We start from the raw sequence: 19,325 nt of genomic DNA on the forward strand, positions 1-19,325 counted from the left end.
ATATTTTACTTTGCCATCAGCATAAATCCATGTGACTCAACACCTTTCTCCTAAAGGTATCTTCTAAAGCAACACTAGAGTACAGATACTAATAGAAAAGACAGACGTGTTAAAAATATTATCAATATATTGCAAAATTATTAGAAAGACACATTATTTACTGTGTTATTCCTTGGCTCCTACTGCTGTGACTATTTTGCTGTTTATAAACTGAAAAGTTTGTAAGCCTTAATTCAAACAGTTGATTTACTGTGTTGGATTGTACTGTACTGGCTGTATTTGCAGAATCCAAACTACTGAGCCATCTGCACCACAACTGCTTTCCAGGCTTTCTCTTTGTCAAAATCCTTTAAGGTATTATTGGAAACCTAAAAGTAAACAAATTTCAGACAAATGGAAACATCAAACAATGCTTTGGTTAAAAACTGAAGTTCAAGCAAATAAATACCTGAGAGAAGCTAGGAGAATGTAAACATGACTAGTTACAGTCTGAGCTATTAAAATATTCTCTACATTGTAAACTGTATAGTTTGTATATTGTATACATCTATGATATAAAATATAATAGTGTAAATTGTAGAATACTTGAGACATTGGGTCAAAGAAACTTGGCCAAATTCCTATTTTAAACATATTACTTAAGACATTTTTTAAAGATTTTTGCCAAAATGTGACTGAAAGCCCTAGCTTCTAAATCTCTAAACCCAAAGCCAAAGTAGGCCCCTACAAAGCAAGTGAAGCAAGATTTATCGACATACGTGCAAGCAAACTAAGGTCTTGCCTAGAGACACAGACTTCTGAGAAGCCAAGGGGACCTACAACTTCACCTGTAACATTATTTCTGCGTTTAAATACTAAAAAGTAAGCAAAAAGGTATTGTTTTTCTGGACAAAGTGTTCCTTTTAGCATTTAACTCACACCTAATTTCCCAGTGACTCACAAACTAGGCATACTTACATAAATCTAATAATCCCCAGAAGAGATCTGTTTAGACATGCCACGACATATGCTCCAAAATGTGACTTGCAGCAGCAGAAGTGCTGCTGTGCCTCATCTTTTATACAGAACATAACTGTCAGGACACAGATCCAGAAAATAAGCCATGTACACTGAATGTTCTCAGCAACCTGAGGGGACACAAACCCACGGCTTCCACTTTCCATTACCAGGTGTATAATGAATTGACTGAATGTCAGACCCTGCTCTCAATGCTTTCTATCCAGCGCTGCTTCAATGCAGATGCTCCTTCCGTGGCACAGACTGAACTCTGCGCTCTCTATGCTGGGCCACACAGTAACCACCCAGCTAACGCGAGTTCCTCTCTCCCTGTCTTTAAGGACACAGCGCTTGGCTCTGTACAGCAGAGGGGAGGAAGGCCGAAGGGCTACACTGATCTGCTAGGAGGTGGTTGTCGTTTTAACCTTCACAGGCTGAAGAAAGCTGGGTTCCCCCAGTCCCTGAAGTAGCACTAGTTAGGACACGGAGAGACCTGGGATTCCAGGCACTCTCCTCTGCGCACGACTTCATACTGTCCAGCACAGGCAGCCACTTGCTCGGCCTGCCCTTTGCTGCTCCTGCACTCCAGGTTCTTCATTCTTTCAATTTGCAGTTTAGGGAACTTAGGAGAACAAACTCGGCCTAGTAAATTCTCTGCGCCACAGCAGACCTTGGAAAGGTACAACTATAACAAGTACTCTCATCGCACAGCCTAAAACTTCTGCTCACATTGAAAGGGTTAAATCCATTCCTTCACTACCTCAGTATAAGAATACGGTCATGCAAGGCCCATCCTCTTTTCTATAACTTCATTCTGACATATAAATAGCAATTATGGATGTGCATCCTTTGGCGTAGGACAGTAGGACTACCATTGTATCTTAATACAATGATAAACCTCTTATCTAATTGGGAGCCCACACTAGAAATAAGAACAAAACGGGGGCTTTAACCTTACAAATGTTTTTCTCTTAGCGGGACTCGTCACAGATTTACAGATAATGAGTTTGTCATACCGCAATTATTATTTAACCAGCAAAATATTTTCTATTTATTACAAAATTCACCAGTGTATTAACATATTTACAGTTTTACAGAGCAGCTTTTAATTGTGATCTAGATTAAGCAACGTGAAACATTACAAAAATTGTATTTTTAAATACAGATTTTTAACTTTTATAGTGGGCATAAATACATACCTCTGGTGTTCTGTATTCCTGTTTTTTAACCTGTGATGCTGTCCATGACAAATCATGTAGTTTCATTTTTGTCTTGTAATTTACACACTGTATTACAGTTCCAATAGTAAGGCATGCCTGAATTAGCAGCATCAACATCAGAAGCAACAGGAGTACATCATAAGATTGCTGAAAATAGAGACATTAAATATGTTGTTAACTACTGAATAAAATATTTTCTGCCACTCCCACCCCTTGAGATTTGTATCTAGATTTTATTTTTTAACTCAAATTATAATTTACAGTTTATTTCAGCATGAAGTTTCAATCAAAATTTGAGTGCCTGAGTTTGTTCAAAGCAGAACAGGTCAATAATTTTTTACAAAATGTTCATTTGCCAGATGATCTTTGCCTCTAGAAATAGAACAGAACTGAGGAAACCATCCTCTAAAATATAGAACCTCACTGCTGGTCCTGACCTGAGCGATGTCGCAGCCATGCCTGGGCCTGGCCCCATGCCTTGGTGGCTCTGACCTTGCCCTGCTGACTTGAATTCCTTGCTCACCCTGGATCTCCCTCACCACCATAGACTTGTCTGGCCATCACTGAACTATTGGCTGAACCTGGTTACCATGGTTGGACCTGCCTTGTTTTTCTTGTTGTGGGTACTGCAGGACTACACCCCTTGCCAATGAGGTCTCTGCCCTTGTCTGCCACCTTGCTGTCACCTTCCATTCCATTGTTTACCCTTCTTTGCAGAGTAGCTCTCTCGTGCTGCATCCAGACACAAAATAGGATAAGAATGTAAGAAATGCTCTACAGGGTCACATCAATTGTCTAGACAGTCCAGTCTTCTGTCTGCAACATGTGCAACAGGAGAAGCTGCTTAAAGACAGCATGTAAGCCTTGGCCACTTGCTGAAGTCTAGCAACACACGATGCTCCTCCAGTATCAGAATAGCATCACATACTTAAAAGCTGTTTTTTCCAGTCCCTAAGATCTCATTTTAATAAATATTTTCCTTCTCTTCTTCTAAAATTACAAGACTACTTAAGGACTAGGGCGTACTAAGAGTCAAGACTCTTATTGAAACTGTTTTAATATCCATAAACGGTTCTCTGAACATCATCATGGATTGCTACACACTTTGAAGGTAAAGCCCTAGAAAGCTCTTCAGCAATGCACTGGCAACATTTCATATTGAAATGCTTTAAGATTTGCAAACTTTCTTTCTTCTCTGACCCAGTCGAATGAATTCAAGAGTAAGCTTACAATCCAAACATGCCATTTGTTGGTAGACATCCTAAGAAACAGAAAAATGTATTCTTCAAGTACACCTAGAATCTTTAATTTAAATATGCCCAATTTATGAAAACCTCAAGGAGCCTGGCATATTACATATTATTTTTACTGATTCTTTAGAAGAATATCCCATTGTTTTTAAACTATAATTCCAGTGTGGCAACCGATTTAACAAAGTTATATCATTAGTCAAATAAGAAGTTTTGGATCACTTCAATAACATTTTCTTCCATCTTTATAATACAGTAATTTGTCTTCTTATACTTCCTAATTCATTCATGTGTTGCTACTGTAATAGGTAGATGCTATTTTTTCAATTGCATAGAAATACATACTTTAACAGCAGGTGGATAAGTTTTAAAGATGTCAACAACTTGCATGATACTGAAGGATAAGTAGGCAGAAGCTGTGTACAACAAAGGAGAGGTAACACTGCTAATGGCAATCAGGACCTCAACCTAAAAAATCAGAAAATACATGTTAAATAAGAAGAAAAACAAGTTAACACTTTGGTTTGTGAGCTTGCTTGAAGTAAGCATAATAAAAGTGTGTAAAATTGTGTAAGATTACATGAGACAAATAAAGAGCCACCCATGTCGCATGGAGATACATAGGCAAACTTGGAATAAATCAAGTTTCCTAGCCAAAACATTGTTGTGTTGTAATTAATTTTCCATTGAATATGGATGATGGGGTTTTTGTTTGGTTTTAAAAGTGCCTTTCGTATGCAGATATAGAAACCAATATTCAATTTAGAGAACCAGTATAGAAGTATCATTTATTCTTCAGTTTGTATGAAACAATGAGAATCAATAGCAGATATTGCAGACTTAAAATAACTATGCGAATAAATTGGAGTGCTTTGAGGTAAATTTATTTCAAAACAACAGCAGCTAAGTTTTCATTCAAATATCATCCTACAGGATCAAGTTCTGACTTCAGTTGTGGTTGTGTCTTTACTGACTTACATAAGGTTGCACGACTATAACTCAGAACAGATGTTTTAAGGAGGCTTAACTACATACCTAGGACAGTCAAGGAGTAAATGCACTCTACTGAATATTAGTCCTTTGTTGCTAGTCATGCAGATGAGGAATTTGTTTAAAATAAGTTCTAGGTCCAGTGCAGCCTGCACACCTAATTTGCTCCTGTCAGAAACCACAGCTCATAATGAAAGGAACAGGAAGGACCTCAGCTCAGGAGCATGAAAGCAGCTCTGGCCACACCATACAAGGTATGTCCTTTTCCTATAGTAATCCATTCCCAAGGAACCAGTACAAAAAGAAACAACAGTCTTTTGAATTCTTTTCTGGAATTGGTGGAATTAAGTCTCCAAAGGACCTACTGGATTTCTTTTCAGGAACATCAGCTTACACTCGTGCTACATGTTTCTGTCACATTCTGTAAAAGTAACTAAAAACAAGTGAGCAAATATGAGTAGCGTCTACTATCACAGGCAGGCTTCCTTAGCATTATTCATTTCTAATGACAAAATCCAAGAACTTTACACACTTACCAGACATTTACTTGGATATTCAGCAGCTACATGACTTGCAATGGCACTTGGAAAGCACTAAACAAAAAAAGCATAACAAAATAAATATTTACCTACTTGAAAACTAACCAAATTATAACTGAGTTAGAGGGATTCTCAATAGTCACAGATCACATCCTAAATTTCCCGAAAAGGTAAAACTGTATAGACTTATTATGACAGTATTAGGAATCAATTAGTCAAATGGAGATAAAACTAAGCTCCATTTAACTTGCATTTAATAAGTATCACATATTAAGCCTACATATACTGAAATACGATTATCCTTAAAACGTGACACTGCTACATAAAAACCTAATGAACCCTACTGAACTTTGTGAATTCTCAGTGCTGAAAAACTTGTTTAGGATCTTTTTTCACTTCATGTTGAGAGATTTTCCAGACATAGGAGCCATATGTAAATCTAATGTTCATTGTCCTCTTTCTCAACTGGTTCGATCCATGGGAAGCAGGGTAGCACAGCATGGTTTATGAATCCACCGCTCCAAGGTACAGGCTGTTATTAGTGACAAGGGTTACCAACCACAGTTAAGGCTGACAGGCTAAAGGTGATGTTCTAAGGATTCTACCACAGTGAAACTGAACTCAACTTTTTATTTTGCAGCCTGAAATATTCTAAAACCTAGGACTTCTTTGACAGAACACTTCACGTCTAATACCCTTGTTTAGTTACTCATTTACATTTTACTGAACTGGGGACTGAAAATGTATCAGAACATTTTATAAGAACTAAAGTATTGTAAATCAAAATAGAATAAGCACATTGCGTAAATATATTAAGTATATTGAAGCAATTGCCAATTAGTATTAGGGCCAAACAAACATTCCAGTTGTGGGGCGGGGGGTGGGGGGAGAATGAAAAAAAAATTTTAAAAAATCAAATACATTGTTTTAAAATAATACCTTAACTTTGCACTACTTACAGCAACTAAGATCCAAAAGAATGTTACTGAAAGATATGGACCTGAGACTAGAACATCCATATTCAAAGCAATTATTCCACCAAATACTGATGAAATTCCGATAATCACCTCAACTACCTAGAAAAAAAGAAGAGCACACAAATTATTAGCAGTGCATTTGAACACCAAATTTCCTATTTGCATATAGAAAGGTACTCAATGGAAAAAAAAAAAGGCATTTACACTGTTAGCTATGCATGAAGTCAATGTTTTTCAGATCTAAAATCTGGCAAAACTCCAGCTGGCTTAAGCAAAAACAAGATCAGCTTCATTATACATATTTATGCTCTCATTTATTAGCTCCACTGAAAAACAGTTCAGTTTACACTATTTATCCTTAAGTCATTAAGTAGTCTCCCTCCTATTATACATAGCAGTTCTCATTTATCTTGCAATATCCTAAAAGGAAACATTTTAAGATATATCTCACTTCTGTCTTTATTTTTTCAGCTATACTGATCTCCTCCTGGCTTTAAAGAAGCTTAGATCTTAGAAAGATGAAAGAACAAATTGATTTAATGAAAGAAAACAACGCTTTTCTTACTGAATATGACTTCAGAATTCGAGTAGGAAAGCTGACATTGCTCAAAATGATGGTACTGTCATATGCAGTATTCTAGAAGGGAATAAAAAATCATGATCAAAAGCATACCCAAAGCAACACATTTATTTCTAATATCCCATATAGCCTGTTAGAGATTCTAGCAGTGGCACACAATGTCTGGTTGGCCCATCAGCGCCGACAGTGAAACACCATGGTGTTTGCCAGTGTCAGACCACATCAATCACATTAATACCAAATGGGGCAGTCCCAGATTTAGCTGTTATACAATCACAGTTGAACAATGAAATAGTGTCATCTTGTCTCCCCTTTCCACCTTCAAAACCCATACTTTCTTCCTGAGCCTTCAGATTTTACTGCTGTGGCTAAAGAGTAACTGAAGGAGGACAGTACACTACACGACTTTATCTGGCAAGCAATACTGTAACACAGAATGGCACGGCACATTTGCTTCATTACTAATTGAAAGAAGTATTGTTGTAGAAAAATGAGGGTGGGGTTTGGGTGAGCACTTGTAACTAGAGAAAATTTTCTCTATAGCCCCAAATCCTGAAGCCAGCGTTCATTGTCTAGGTACCACCAAACTGGCATACACGACAAACATTTTCTCCCCCTCAGGCTTCAAAAGGCATTGCTTGCATACATACAAAGTCATAATATTCTAATGCTTCACACATCATGAAGTTTTGTTCTACAGAACAGAAATAAAACATTTGCCATGCCTGTTCATAAGATATTCAAGCAACCCTGCCCTGTACAATTGCAACAGGTCATTTTGCAGAGGGCCCACTGCACTATTAAAGACAGAAGAGGCTACTAGTGTTTACTATGGTACTTTTACTTATTGTTCAAATCCAATTTTACCATGTAATATGAAATTATATACTGGAGATGCCAGTAACTTGTCAATGTATGTAATACTGGAAAAAAATTTAATACTTTTAACACAAAAAAGAGACATTTTTATCCTTAAAGGTACCTACTTTCTTTCCTGTACAGCAGTCTTCAGTAGACCTGGCTGAAATTATCACAGTGGTTGCCATGAAGATTTCCAGCAGAATAAGGAGAATCAAGTTGAAATTTATCTGTCAGTAAAATCCCAGACATAAACGAGTTATACCTTCCATTCTAAAAATAAAGGAGGGGAAGGATCTAGCAGGATCCACCAGTCTGTCTATTTTCTGTGACATTTAGACATATCTCTTAATTAGATACTTTGTTAGCCATTTTCTTGTTTCTTGATTAATTTATAGGAAAACACTTAGCTGCCTACATAATACCCAGAATGCCTAACCTAAGAACGAAACATTTTTTTCATTTATGGGAATATTCTGTGTGAAGATTTTATCTCTGTCCTCCAGAAGAGCAGTTAATGACAAAGGGTGATTGCTGGGTACATCTGCATTTTGCAGGACCTCTCATGTGAAACCAGAACACTGCAGCAAATCAGGGAAGATTCATAGAAACAGAACGAGGACAAACAAGAGCAAGCCTGACCAGCCCAGGGGCTAAGGCAATCTGCTGAGGGGAGGAGGAGGGTCACAGGCTCCCAACCCCTACGCTGCAATCCAAATGGTGTGATGCAATGTCTAATGCTGAATGAAAACACACTCCAAAGAACTGGGCCAAGAATGCAAGCTCTGTGCTCTACCAAGTGCCAGCAGAGCCTTGATGAACATTCTTTGTGGTTTCACAGCTCTTCCAGGTATAACCGACTACATTACTGTGCAAAACCATGGATTCTGCCATTCGTCCTGCCATTGCTCATCTTCAAGAGACAAATAAGTGAATGTAATACTTAACATTTCTCTTTGGTTCTTTATTCGCTCATGAAAAGTCATAGATAACTACTCTACATGGGCTGCACCATTTTCTAGAGGCACACAAGTTAGGCAGAGTGGATCTCCCTCTCTTGTCTTCAAAAGCACTGTGTTCTTCCACTGGCAGCCCAAGAAAATATCTGGTGGTTAGGTCAGGCCATTGGGCCAAGTTCCAAAAGTTTAGGGAGAACTGACTCCATTCAGAACCTATACAATAATAGCAAACCATTCTTCAGTGACTTTGTACAGAATTATATTGTTCCTTCATGTCAGACCTGCTTTGTAGATAATCATGTCTCAGTTTTTCTCTGTCACGTATGTTACAGCACACATTTTTTGAAAAAGATCATAAGTGGCGGATTTGAGAGGCTTTTTCGGGTAGAGAAACTCGTCCTTCTCGGGAAGTGACAATCAGAACTATGTGCCTTGCAGTACACAACAGTTGTACTAGAGCCACAGACAGCAATAAATGTCATAGTGGTAACCTTCCAGGGAAAGTGCTAGCATGAAGAATAAAGACATTATTTGCCAAAAGAAGAGGTGTCAAACATGTGGCCTGCAGAACAATTTATTCCAGCCTTACTTCTGCCTCATGTCTAGCCTGAATCTCCCCTCTTCTAGTTTAAAACCATTAACCCTTGTCCCGTCGTAACAGGCCCTGCTAAAAAGCCTATCCCCGTCTTTCTTATAGACCCCTTTTAAGTACTGAAAGGCTGCAATAAGGTCTCCCTGGAGCCTTCTCTTCTCCAGGCTGAACAAAACCCCAAATATCTCAGGCTGTCCTCACAGGAGATCTGTTCCAACTCTCTGATCACTTTGGTGACCTCTTCTGGACCCTCTCCAACAGGTCCGTGTCTTTCCTGTACTGAGGGCCCCAGAGCTGGACACAGGACTCCCAGGTGGGGTCTCACCAGAGTAGAGCAGAGTAGAGGGGCAGAATCACCTCCCTGGCCACGCTCCTTTTGATGCAGCCCAAGATATGATTGGCCTTCTGGGCTGTGAGCGCATGTTGCAGCCTCATGTCCAATCTTTTGTACAGTAGTACCCCCAAGTCCTTCTCCACAGGGCTGTTCTCAACTCCTTCATCCCCCAGCCTGTATTGCTACTGGGGGCTGACCCGACCCATGTGCAGGACCTTGCACGTGGCCTTGTTGAACCTCGTGAGGTTCACATGGGCCCAATTTTTGAGCTTGTCCAGGTGATGTGTTTTGACATATAGTGCTGGTACTGATGTAGGCTGCCAAGGCCACACTATACAGTGCAGTGCCAAGTACACAGACAAGTTTGTGTCCAGAAGCACTGTAACTACACTGATGGACTAGCTGATTTAGTGCCATTTACAAGAAGTAAATAACAGAAATTGAAAAAGTAACAGTAAATAAATTAGATTTTAATTTAATATTAATATTTTCAGTATTTTTTTTATATGACATGCCTGGAACACCAGATAGAGCCTTCCACTCATAGAATTAGTTCAACACTGCTAGACCAAAATAAAAATATCTCATTTCCAGTTTTAGAGTTTGGGTAGTTTTGTTATTTTTCAAACAGAAATACAGCTAAAGTTACAAGTACCTTTTTATACCATCTGTAACAATGGGAAATTCCATGTTAGATTTCTAGGCACTAAAGAAAATGCTCTACAACTACCACTGTACATAAAATCTACCACCCGATGCAGATAACCAAGTAAACTGTGTCCCTAATTTTCTTCCATAACTAAGCAACATGCAAGTGCAACTGGGCAGAAATTAGAAGATTAGCACAACCTCAATCCAATTTGCCCTGAACCTGCACCAAGTATTAAAAATGTGGTTCACTGAAGTTGTATGAAAGGACTGAATTAATTTCAAGATTAAATAATTTAAAGATCAATATCGTTGCTTGAATGCATACTTCTAACACGATTTAAGATACCCTACAGATGTTTCCAGACATCTACACAGGTCTGACAAATAATGACAGAGAACCTACAAGAGGCTGATGCCTTCTTGGATGAGCAGCTGGAACAAGGCAAGACAAGCCAGCACACACCTCATGGAGATGCACGCTTATGGTTAGGCAATGAATTAAAGCACCTACACTCCAGTTATCTGTGTACACCCTTGTTGCCGAGGCTTCCACTACTGTCAGCGGAGACCTCATCTATGCAGACAAGAGGGAACCCCAAAAGCTACAGGGCCAGTCACTTGCTAGGGGTGGGGTTCAATCATACTGGCTGCCAGTGCCATTTGAACTACCCAAGCATGCTGAGTGTGCCTGCACAAATGGGATGTATGACACAGGACTGACAGGAGACTTTCACTCATCCAAAGTAGACGCAGCCGTCAAGCAGAATATCTCACAGAACATTTAAAATACGAGATGTCTAAGTTCAGGCCATGGAATCCTGCCTGAGGCAAACTAGATTGTAGTGCAGGGTCCCAGTGACTGGATCATCTCAACTATAACAGAGGTACAGACACTAAACTCGCAAGGAGACAATATGTATGTACTCGATTTGGACATAATTTGAATCCTGTTCAAGATCTGCACCCTCTCAGTTCCAGTGGCCCACAAGCATAAGGTTCCATTTTTGTTTATCAGGCTTCTTACTCCGAGAGCTGGGAACAGAGTGGCAGCAGTGGCAGTTTGTATCGCTTACACGTCGCATCCTTCATGCTGATAGTAAACCAACTACAGACCTCCACACTACTGCAGTGGCGTCACATAGTCAAGTCTAGGACACGGCTTGTATCTTGCATTCCATTTATCTATCTAAAGCAATTTTGTAGAGTTATCCATCAACATGAGTAACACTAATGAAGAATTACCCAGCTCTGTTATAAGGTGGGCGTGGGAGGGTGGTTAAATATGAATTGTCTTAACTGGATAAACTTATCCTTCTTATGAGTCTTATTGCTTTTAAAGTTCTGGCAGTGATTTTGCATCAGACCAACGATTTTCTTCTTGTGCAGTTTCCCATGGGGTGGGAAAATAAATATGATGATGAAAGAACAGTTAAAGAGATGGTATTCTACATTTTCTTTGTACCACATGGGTAATGGAAAACAGCTGGCAGTGACTTGCCAAACAGCGAGACTGTCTCACTGAAACAGTGTCCTTCAAAGAGGAGAGCAAGTCAGCACCATGAATAACTCCTGAGACAGAAACTCAAAACAGCTTCAGAACCAACTTTGCACACACAGTTATCCTGACTTATCTTTATTCAGTCATCAATGACACCATATCGACATGCAATAGACAAGTGAAAATAATTAAAACCACATAACCAAGGATGTCTTGGGGATATTATTGTGGATAACTAACATTTGGCAAAGAGCAAATTTGCCTTGTTACAAATCTAATGTTTGTCACTTCTCCTTTTCTAGTCTAATATAATATTTTTTTCAAATGGTTTGATCTGGCTTAAAAATACAAAAGCTGTTAATATTTAACAACAGAAAAAGCAAATTTTTATGCAATCTAAAAACTACTCACTTCTAAAGTATGCAACTAAAGTCAAGCACTTACACACAGGGCCAGCTCAAAGCTTCTCAAGAGCATAAGCAAAATTAATTTTGTCACACTGAGGCTCATAACAAAATGATTACTTTATTGTGGTGGCAAAATGAGTCTCTTAGGTGCAGCTTTCCTGGGCAGACATAGCCTTCCAGTGTCCCGACAGCGCTGTGATCCTGTCTACCACGGGAAGGGAATGTTAAACGACAGGTAGTATCCAGTCAGACTTCTCTGCTGTTTTCTCTCAGAATGCTTGGACTGGTTTCTAATATTCGAACTCACTACCAAGAAAGGAAGGGAAAAGGCAATACCCCTGTGTCTGGTATATAATTCATTCAGCCCCAATAGCCTAAGACATTGAAGGGGGCAAATGCATGAGGAAACTGCTACACTAGCAAATACCTCGCAAAGGCTGTGAGAAGAATTGACTGGTGTAAACTGTCCTGAGATACACACAGACCCCAGAGGAGCATGAAGTCCCACCAACACAAAACTGCCCACATCTAAAGCCCCTATTGCTTGAATTCAAGTGATTTGACTGTCCAGAGTGCTAAATCTCCACAGCTCTGACTTACTGCAGTACTCCATCTCTCTGAAAATTCGGCCAGCTGCACAGAAATGTGAAGCTAGACTTAGTTACCGAATTTAGAAAGCAGGTTTGCAAGTGTTGGCCTAATATACTGCACTTCCTAAGGGGAAGTGAACACAATTAATTTAAAAGTTCAACATCTGTGAAATCTGGAGCTCCAGATATTATTAAAATAGCACAGATAACTCCAAAGCAAACTCTAGTTTCTGCACTGTTTTTCTGTTAGAAAAGTCTTTTGTTACTAATTCAGATCTGCTCTATAAGGAGCCATTATTGCTGATGAGCTCTTAGCATGACGACAGCTGATATGATAGCGGGAGAAGAACTCAACAACAGCACGAGAGTAGTCATTAACCTTCATAGGAAACGTATGATGTAGTTTTATTGAGTACCACTATTCAGTGATAGTCTATTACAAATATTCATCGATGGTAACGATAATACCTATCACTATGTTATTTACTCATACATGTAATATTCTGTAGTATCAAGGTGGCAAGTAAACACAAAACCACCCTACAGTTCTACTGCTTGGCTCAGACTTCCAAAGACAGATGTTAAAAGGTTGTGACTCAAATCCAGTGAACTTTTCCCAGCATGAAATACGTGTGCTTCAAATGACATAACTGCTGCATTCTCTTTGGTGATAATGTATAAGAAAAATGTCCATTGAAAGTTTCTTTCTTGGTGGCCTCACAAGCAACACTATCCGTTAAAGGCGGCTCAGGAAAGGACTATACTTAACCTGATGATTAAAGGTCCTAGAAGTAGCACTGTTCGGGACACCTTCTCATTTCACTACAATTCAATCCTAAAAATTTGCTAATCTACAGATTAGCTACTAATTCATTTTCAGTTTTCTCTTCTGACCCTGCTTTTTCAAAAAAAATTGCTACAGTCAACAGAAAAATAAACAGTCAGTTGATCAAACCGGATCACATTTGAAGATCTAATTCATAATTTTGAACTCTGAATACAAGAAGAAAGTAATTTCCGTATTAATCTCCTCTAAGTTAGCTGTACCATGTATCTTTTAGCCACATGAGCTTTCACCTCCAATGTAAATTTTCCAGTCTTTTCTTACTTAGAAAAATAAAGTTACTGACAGATGATCTCTCCTCACAGACTAAGTACAAATATGAGGGTATTGACAACCATGAAGTTACATGTGACCTCCACCCACCTCATTCCCCTTCCTTTTTTTTTAACAAAGATAAATGTAGCATTAATTAGTAATTATTTTAGTAACTTACATTTATAGCTGATGGATTGAGGACAAGTTTGCATCCAAACCAAATTAAACATGTTGTTGTAACAGCAAATGTAGAGACAAACAGAATTTGAAAATCTGGTATCTGAAAAACAGTTTCAGAATAGGTTTTTCTCTTATCTTAACCACAGTGGGGGGGGGGAGGGGGGGAGGGAAATTCATATATATATAATTGCCAGTAAAAATCTTATACTTACCACGTTAATTTTATTCCTTGCTATAGCAAAGCTCACAACTGCTGAAGGAATACACTGGGAAAATTAAAAGAGAAGACTAGTGGGATATTCTGCACATAGAATTTTATATATATATCTATACGTGTATTTTATTCGGTCTTGAATTCATATTCCAGTTAACTTGGACAAACAGAAGACCAGAAACCCTGAGGAAAGTCTGTCACTGATTAATGACAAGATTACAAGGGGTTTAAATGTGCCTTCCATATCCCTCAGTTTTGACTAGCTACCCAGCACAATGTGATAAGTAAAGAAACAAAGTCGTTCATGCAGCATTTCATGGCTTTGTTAGTTTAAAATAACTCTAGAAGGCCTGAGATCCTTGAGCAGAAAAACACTGTTACTCCTAAACTGGGCCTCCACATTCTTTTGAACAGACAAGTCATGATTGTGTAAGCTAAAATCATCAACACAGTTCTGAAGAACTTCGTGAAAACTAATCTGTTGAGTCAAATCAGACTTTAAGAATTGTGTCTGGGATCCCCACTATGTTCACTAGGAACTGTGGTTCTATACTTAAAGGCAGAGCTAAATGGAAAAAAATCATGCATAGGTGAAAAGTTTCACAAAGTTATTTCTCTATCCCTTAGCTGTTCCCCACCACAATAGATCTGGTACCATTACAGATCCAACTCTGTTTCACAGCACACTAATGAGAAAAATAAAAATATACTCAACGAAAATTATTAAATGTTTCCATGCTAAATAATGAATCATGTAACAAATGCTCAATTTCCTCACTTAATTATCTTTTCGTGCATCTAAGCACTGATGGCTTAACAATGAGACCACTGTAACTAGATTAATATCGACATTTAAAATCCTTGGCAACACATCCTTAACACCTAAATGACCTGTATTTAACAGGTTCCCTGGAGTCCCTGGAACACTACATGACTGTGTTCAGGCAACTGAAACCTACTACTAAAAATGGTCGAAAAAGTCTAGAGAGCAATTCAGCTCATGCCAAACCAGACACTTAGTGATCAGTTGGCCATAGAGCTCCCCAGGCTCTTCCAACTATACCGACTCCTTGATCTGTAATAGGAGCTGTAACACCTTGCTCACATACAGACACCCAAATGTACACACCTTTACCCACAGCAAGCCTTTCAAACCCAATGTGATCATTTTCTGCATCTACCAGATCTCTGGAAAGTCTCAAGAAATACAAAGTTCAAAGAGACAAGACTTGGGGCAGAAAAGGAGACATCTCAGTAACCAACACTAACGTTGCAGAGAATATCACATTAGTGAAGATATTAACTTCAAAAACTGCTTCAACTTAATTCTAACACCTCTAGCAGAAACATGAGCAACAACTCATTCACAGAGCAACTCCTGGGAGATTTTGTTTAAAGTAAAGCATTAGTCTTGCGCCTAACTTTAAACAAATCTGTAAGCCAAGCTGCGAAACTAACAATGACAGAACAGAATCCTGCCAAGAAGAAAGCAAGTAAATCAGACCCAACTTATGCACACAGATCTAAAGTGTAGATTAAGTATTTGTAACATAGTAAAAAAAAATAGAAGTCTCTAAAAATACAGTAAAAAATACTGGACTTTGGAAAGTGTCAGACATCTTTAATACATTTTTACTACTAGAATAATATTCAACAGAACTTTAATCTGCCTCAGTACTCAGATATTATGGCAAAATTAATTTAAAAAGTAATACTTTGAAATACAACCTGAAATGCATTCTGATAGCATTTAGCCAGGAAATTCCCCAAATAAGTAACAAGGCAAATTTTCTTAAAGTCAAGCACAGAAAAAACTGTTCATGCAAGTAACTACTGCATGCCAGTGGTGAGCTGGCTAACAAAAATGGTGGCACAAACCAGTTGTCTTTATGACAACTGTTATTCCCTTAACCATGGAATGAAAACCCATTTAATGAACCGTTAAATAGGATTAAATCTTCCATTAAGAAAGTTAGTAGTAAAGACAGAATAAAAACACAAAAATTATTTACTATTGATTTTGCTGTCAAACAGCCACAGCAAATAATTAAAAATGCTTACTGAACCTGCTGCACAACGTAAATAATCCATTTCAGATGGAAAAATATTTCCCAGATATAACGAAAATCCCGAAGTAATAAGGAGGCAAGTCTGAAAAGCAACAAATAAGATAAATTAATATGAATAAAACTGTTCTTTAAAAAAGCAACTATTCAGATGGAAACCAGTAATTCCTTTCAAATTAAGCTATTGATGAACATTTAATAATGTAGTCTTTGTGTGAAAAATTTTGAAGAAAAATATCAAAACATGACAAGTTGTGAAGATTACATTCTGCTGGTTACCAAGACTTAATACTGAACAATATAATCATGTTTGAATCAAGCATTGTGCCCTGACTTGGCAAATACCTAATAAAATACTCAAAAGGTAACTGCAGTGTTCAGTGGCAAACACGTTTCAGAAACCTCAGCTAAGCCTCCACTCTGCTTGGCTCCACCAACGTGCATTATGCAGATGGGCAGCTGGGCAGTTACTAGCAAGAACACAGGACCAAAAACAATGTTCCGATACCTTGATGAAGACTCTTCCACGTGTGTTCCTGCCTCCCTCCAAACTCTCCTCCTGCTTTGGTCCAGTGGTCCAGCCTTGTGTTCAACTCCTCGTGTTCCCTTGCTAACTATTCAGTTTGTTTCATAAGTATCAGAGTTATGGTCTCAGCAATAAATTATTAGTGTGTTCTACTAACATTTTTTCTTTTCCCTTGTTGTTACTCTGAGCAGGCATTTCTTTGAAGGGGTTGGGGAAGAGGAAATACAGAATGGCTCTCTCATTTTATTCAGCTATTTTTTTCATGTTACAAAATTATGGCTGTCTTTCAAAAATTCTTGTCAAATAATGACAGAAAATAAGGACAGTGTGTGTATATAAGCACACACACACAGAATTCCAGCAGACTGAAGAACAGTATTTATAGAATATAACTTGAAATTGTGCTTGAAAAATATTGAATTGATCCTGCACCAGAACAGCCCAAACCAGCAGCCACCATGAAGTCACCCTGTGGTTTGCAACTGCTCACTGAACCAAACAGTTCTGTTCGCTGCAACTTCTGTTGCTCAGCATATGGACTTTCCTTGGGGGACACTGTATTTCAAAAGAGTTGAGATTAACCACTCTAATACTTGGTAGAAAAATCTAATTGGAATTTATTGGATTACTTTATTAATAAAATGGCATTTTCATTTATCCATAAAATTCATGTTTCTTGATAATATGACTTCAGCAAATGATCATTAAACATTACTATCTCTCAGCATTCACGATGACTCTGTAAAAAGGAAAATCTAATTACAGACAGTTGTCCTTTTAGAGAATTAAGTTTGAGAAAATTTAATGCAAAGAAAGTCAGTTCTTCTTCTGATCTCTTTTTATGTAACAGTACATCTGAAAGGAAATCCAAGTTTTGCAGATAGTCAGAAAGGAAAAAATGTTCAGCTGTTTCCATGAAAATAAGGCAATACTTTTATTCACTGTTTAAAAACAAGAATTTACTGTATTAACAGTGACACATTTTCAGCTCTTCAAAACACACAAGTTGATAGAAAAAGATCAAATTCTAATTGCTATAATGACCTTTGATTAACTTGGCTCAGAACACAATAGCAGCATATGATGTACATGCCAGATCAGCGTCCTTTGATTCTAGTAGTTACACAAAAATTCAACCCACTGTGATGTTCATCTAAGAAACACAAGCATACACCTCACTACATGAAGATTCTACCAGGTAACTACATGACTATTGAACCATGAGAGATGAATGTGGCAATTAAGTACCACATATATTTTTAATGCCAAAATGCTATAATGGCAAGTACTTTTTACAGTTAAAAATATGTTAAAAGAATGCATACGATTAGAATACTTTACATCCTTTACCAAAAGGCACTGCTTATACATACACATGGGTTGATATTTACCACTACCACTCTTACTGTCTGTTTATGCTATATGATTAGTATCAAAGATAAAAATCAGCCTTCCTATGGCATCTTTGATCAGTGTAGAATTAGGCAAAGAATACCATCATTCAATTAAGTATTACATTCTAAATTTGTTAAATACATCCCTTTCTGTACAAATATTTATATTCAGTACTATCAGTGATGAAACCCTGAGTCCCCAAATGATATGACACCAAACAGATTACTGGGCACTGAGACCTCACCTACATTTTTAAATTTCGTATCATTTAAAGTACTTACTCCCATCAGTAAAGAAAAGATCCATCTTCTGTAACTAAAGCAAGGATGCAGCCTCTTTGATAGCTGGAGGTCACTGGATTTGATATCTGGTATATAATTTCCATTCTCTTGTTTTCCCCGCTCCAAAGTTGGCATCCTGTCATAGCTAAATTCTTCTCTGTAACCTTCTTCCCTGGTCATAACACTTCACAAAGGCAATGAAATAATAATAATGGAAATGCAATATAATGAAGAAAGACCAAAAGTATCATTTAGTTCTTTCACATATTCAGATCAGTGCTCAAATAGGTTTTTGTCTATTTAAGGTAGAATACATGAAAGCAATATTCAGTAATGAGCTGTATTTATATTTCAAAATACGTAAGCATTCTAACAACTTGCACACAATAAGTAAATTACATCCTATAGCCACAGTTCACAATAATACAGTATAAATACCAACAAAATGAAAGCTTGTGTATCTATGATACCTCAATAGACTTTTATTTCAAGATGTAAAAACCATTTTTGGAGGTGTTTAGTTTGGGAGTAACTCTATAACCAAAGCTTTCTTTTTTTTTTTTTTAACTTTAGGATAGAAAAGACATTTAAATATGTTTAGAAATTAAGTTTCATTAGATTTTAACATTTCTTATCAGGTATCCAAAATGACAGACTTCATATACTCACAATAACTCAACTACAGCAAACTGATTTACCCAGAAACAACAATTTCTCTTGTTCAGTTAGCCCTTTTTTGTTCACCTCACTGCTCGCCAATCTGTTCAAATACCTCGAGGAGTACCTTATATTAGAATTAAGTTACTGCAGATTTTTCAACAGTTAAAAACCTTCATGCTTACCTTCAACAGGAAAGTCGTCAGTTTAGAGCAGCCCTGTGCACACAGCTGCCTGGGCACTTTGGGATATTCTCACTGCTCAGTGAGTCATGCCGTCTTTGAAAAGTTCTCCCTTACACTTTGGCTCCCAACAACATCTATTCAGATATGGAACAAAAGCACAGCAAAAACTTCAGTTAAGCCAGGGAACAGGAGAATGTCTCCTGAATTTTAATGAACAGAACACACTAGAAAATGACTGTACTACATTCTCATAGGGCTCCTTCCAAATCAGACCAACAAAT

The 19,325-nt window shown here is 37.8% G+C and overlaps 1 protein-coding gene across 5 annotated transcripts; it reads right to left on the minus strand.

Moving 5' to 3' along the window:
• Window positions 1–293: 293 nt before the first annotated feature.
• MLC1 (modulator of VRAC current 1) lies at window positions 294–18,382 on the minus strand. 5 transcript variants are annotated; one of them, XM_065655956.1, is made up of 11 exons: window positions 18,203–18,382; window positions 15,996–16,085; window positions 13,933–13,986; window positions 13,719–13,820; window positions 7,539–7,640; window positions 6,538–6,609; window positions 5,955–6,071; window positions 4,993–5,049; window positions 3,812–3,934; window positions 2,196–2,363; window positions 294–368 (listed from the first exon to the last, which is right to left on the minus strand). In XM_065655956.1, the coding sequence occupies exons 1-11, from the start codon at window positions 18,380–18,382 to the stop codon at window positions 294–296; spliced, it is 1,140 nt and encodes a 379-aa protein (XP_065512028.1). The 5 variants fall into 5 exon arrangements, with proteins under 5 accessions (XP_065512028.1, XP_065512046.1, XP_065512056.1 ...); XM_065655974.1 differs by lacking the exon at window positions 15,996–16,085; XM_065655984.1 differs by lacking the exon at window positions 13,719–13,820.
• Between the last annotated feature and the right edge of the window lie 943 nt (window positions 18,383–19,325).

The sequence above is a fragment of the Caloenas nicobarica genome, chromosome 1, assembly GCF_036013445.1.
Source record: "Caloenas nicobarica isolate bCalNic1 chromosome 1, bCalNic1.hap1, whole genome shotgun sequence".
NCBI lineage: Eukaryota > Metazoa > Chordata > Aves > Columbiformes > Columbidae > Caloenas > Caloenas nicobarica.

Coding starts and splice junctions, on each gene's coding strand:
- MLC1 (XM_065655956.1), bottom strand. CDS start 18,382: ATGACCAGGGAAGAAGGTTACAGAGAAGAATTTAGCTATGACAGGATG. Junction 6,610..7,538: donor ACTGCTGTACAGGAAAGAAA/GTAGGTACCTTT, acceptor ATTCCCTTCTAG/AATACTGCATATGACAGTAC. Junction 3,935..4,992: donor AATATCCAAGTAAATGTCTG/GTAAGTGTGTAA, acceptor CTGATTTTTTAG/GTTGAGGTCCTGATTGCCAT.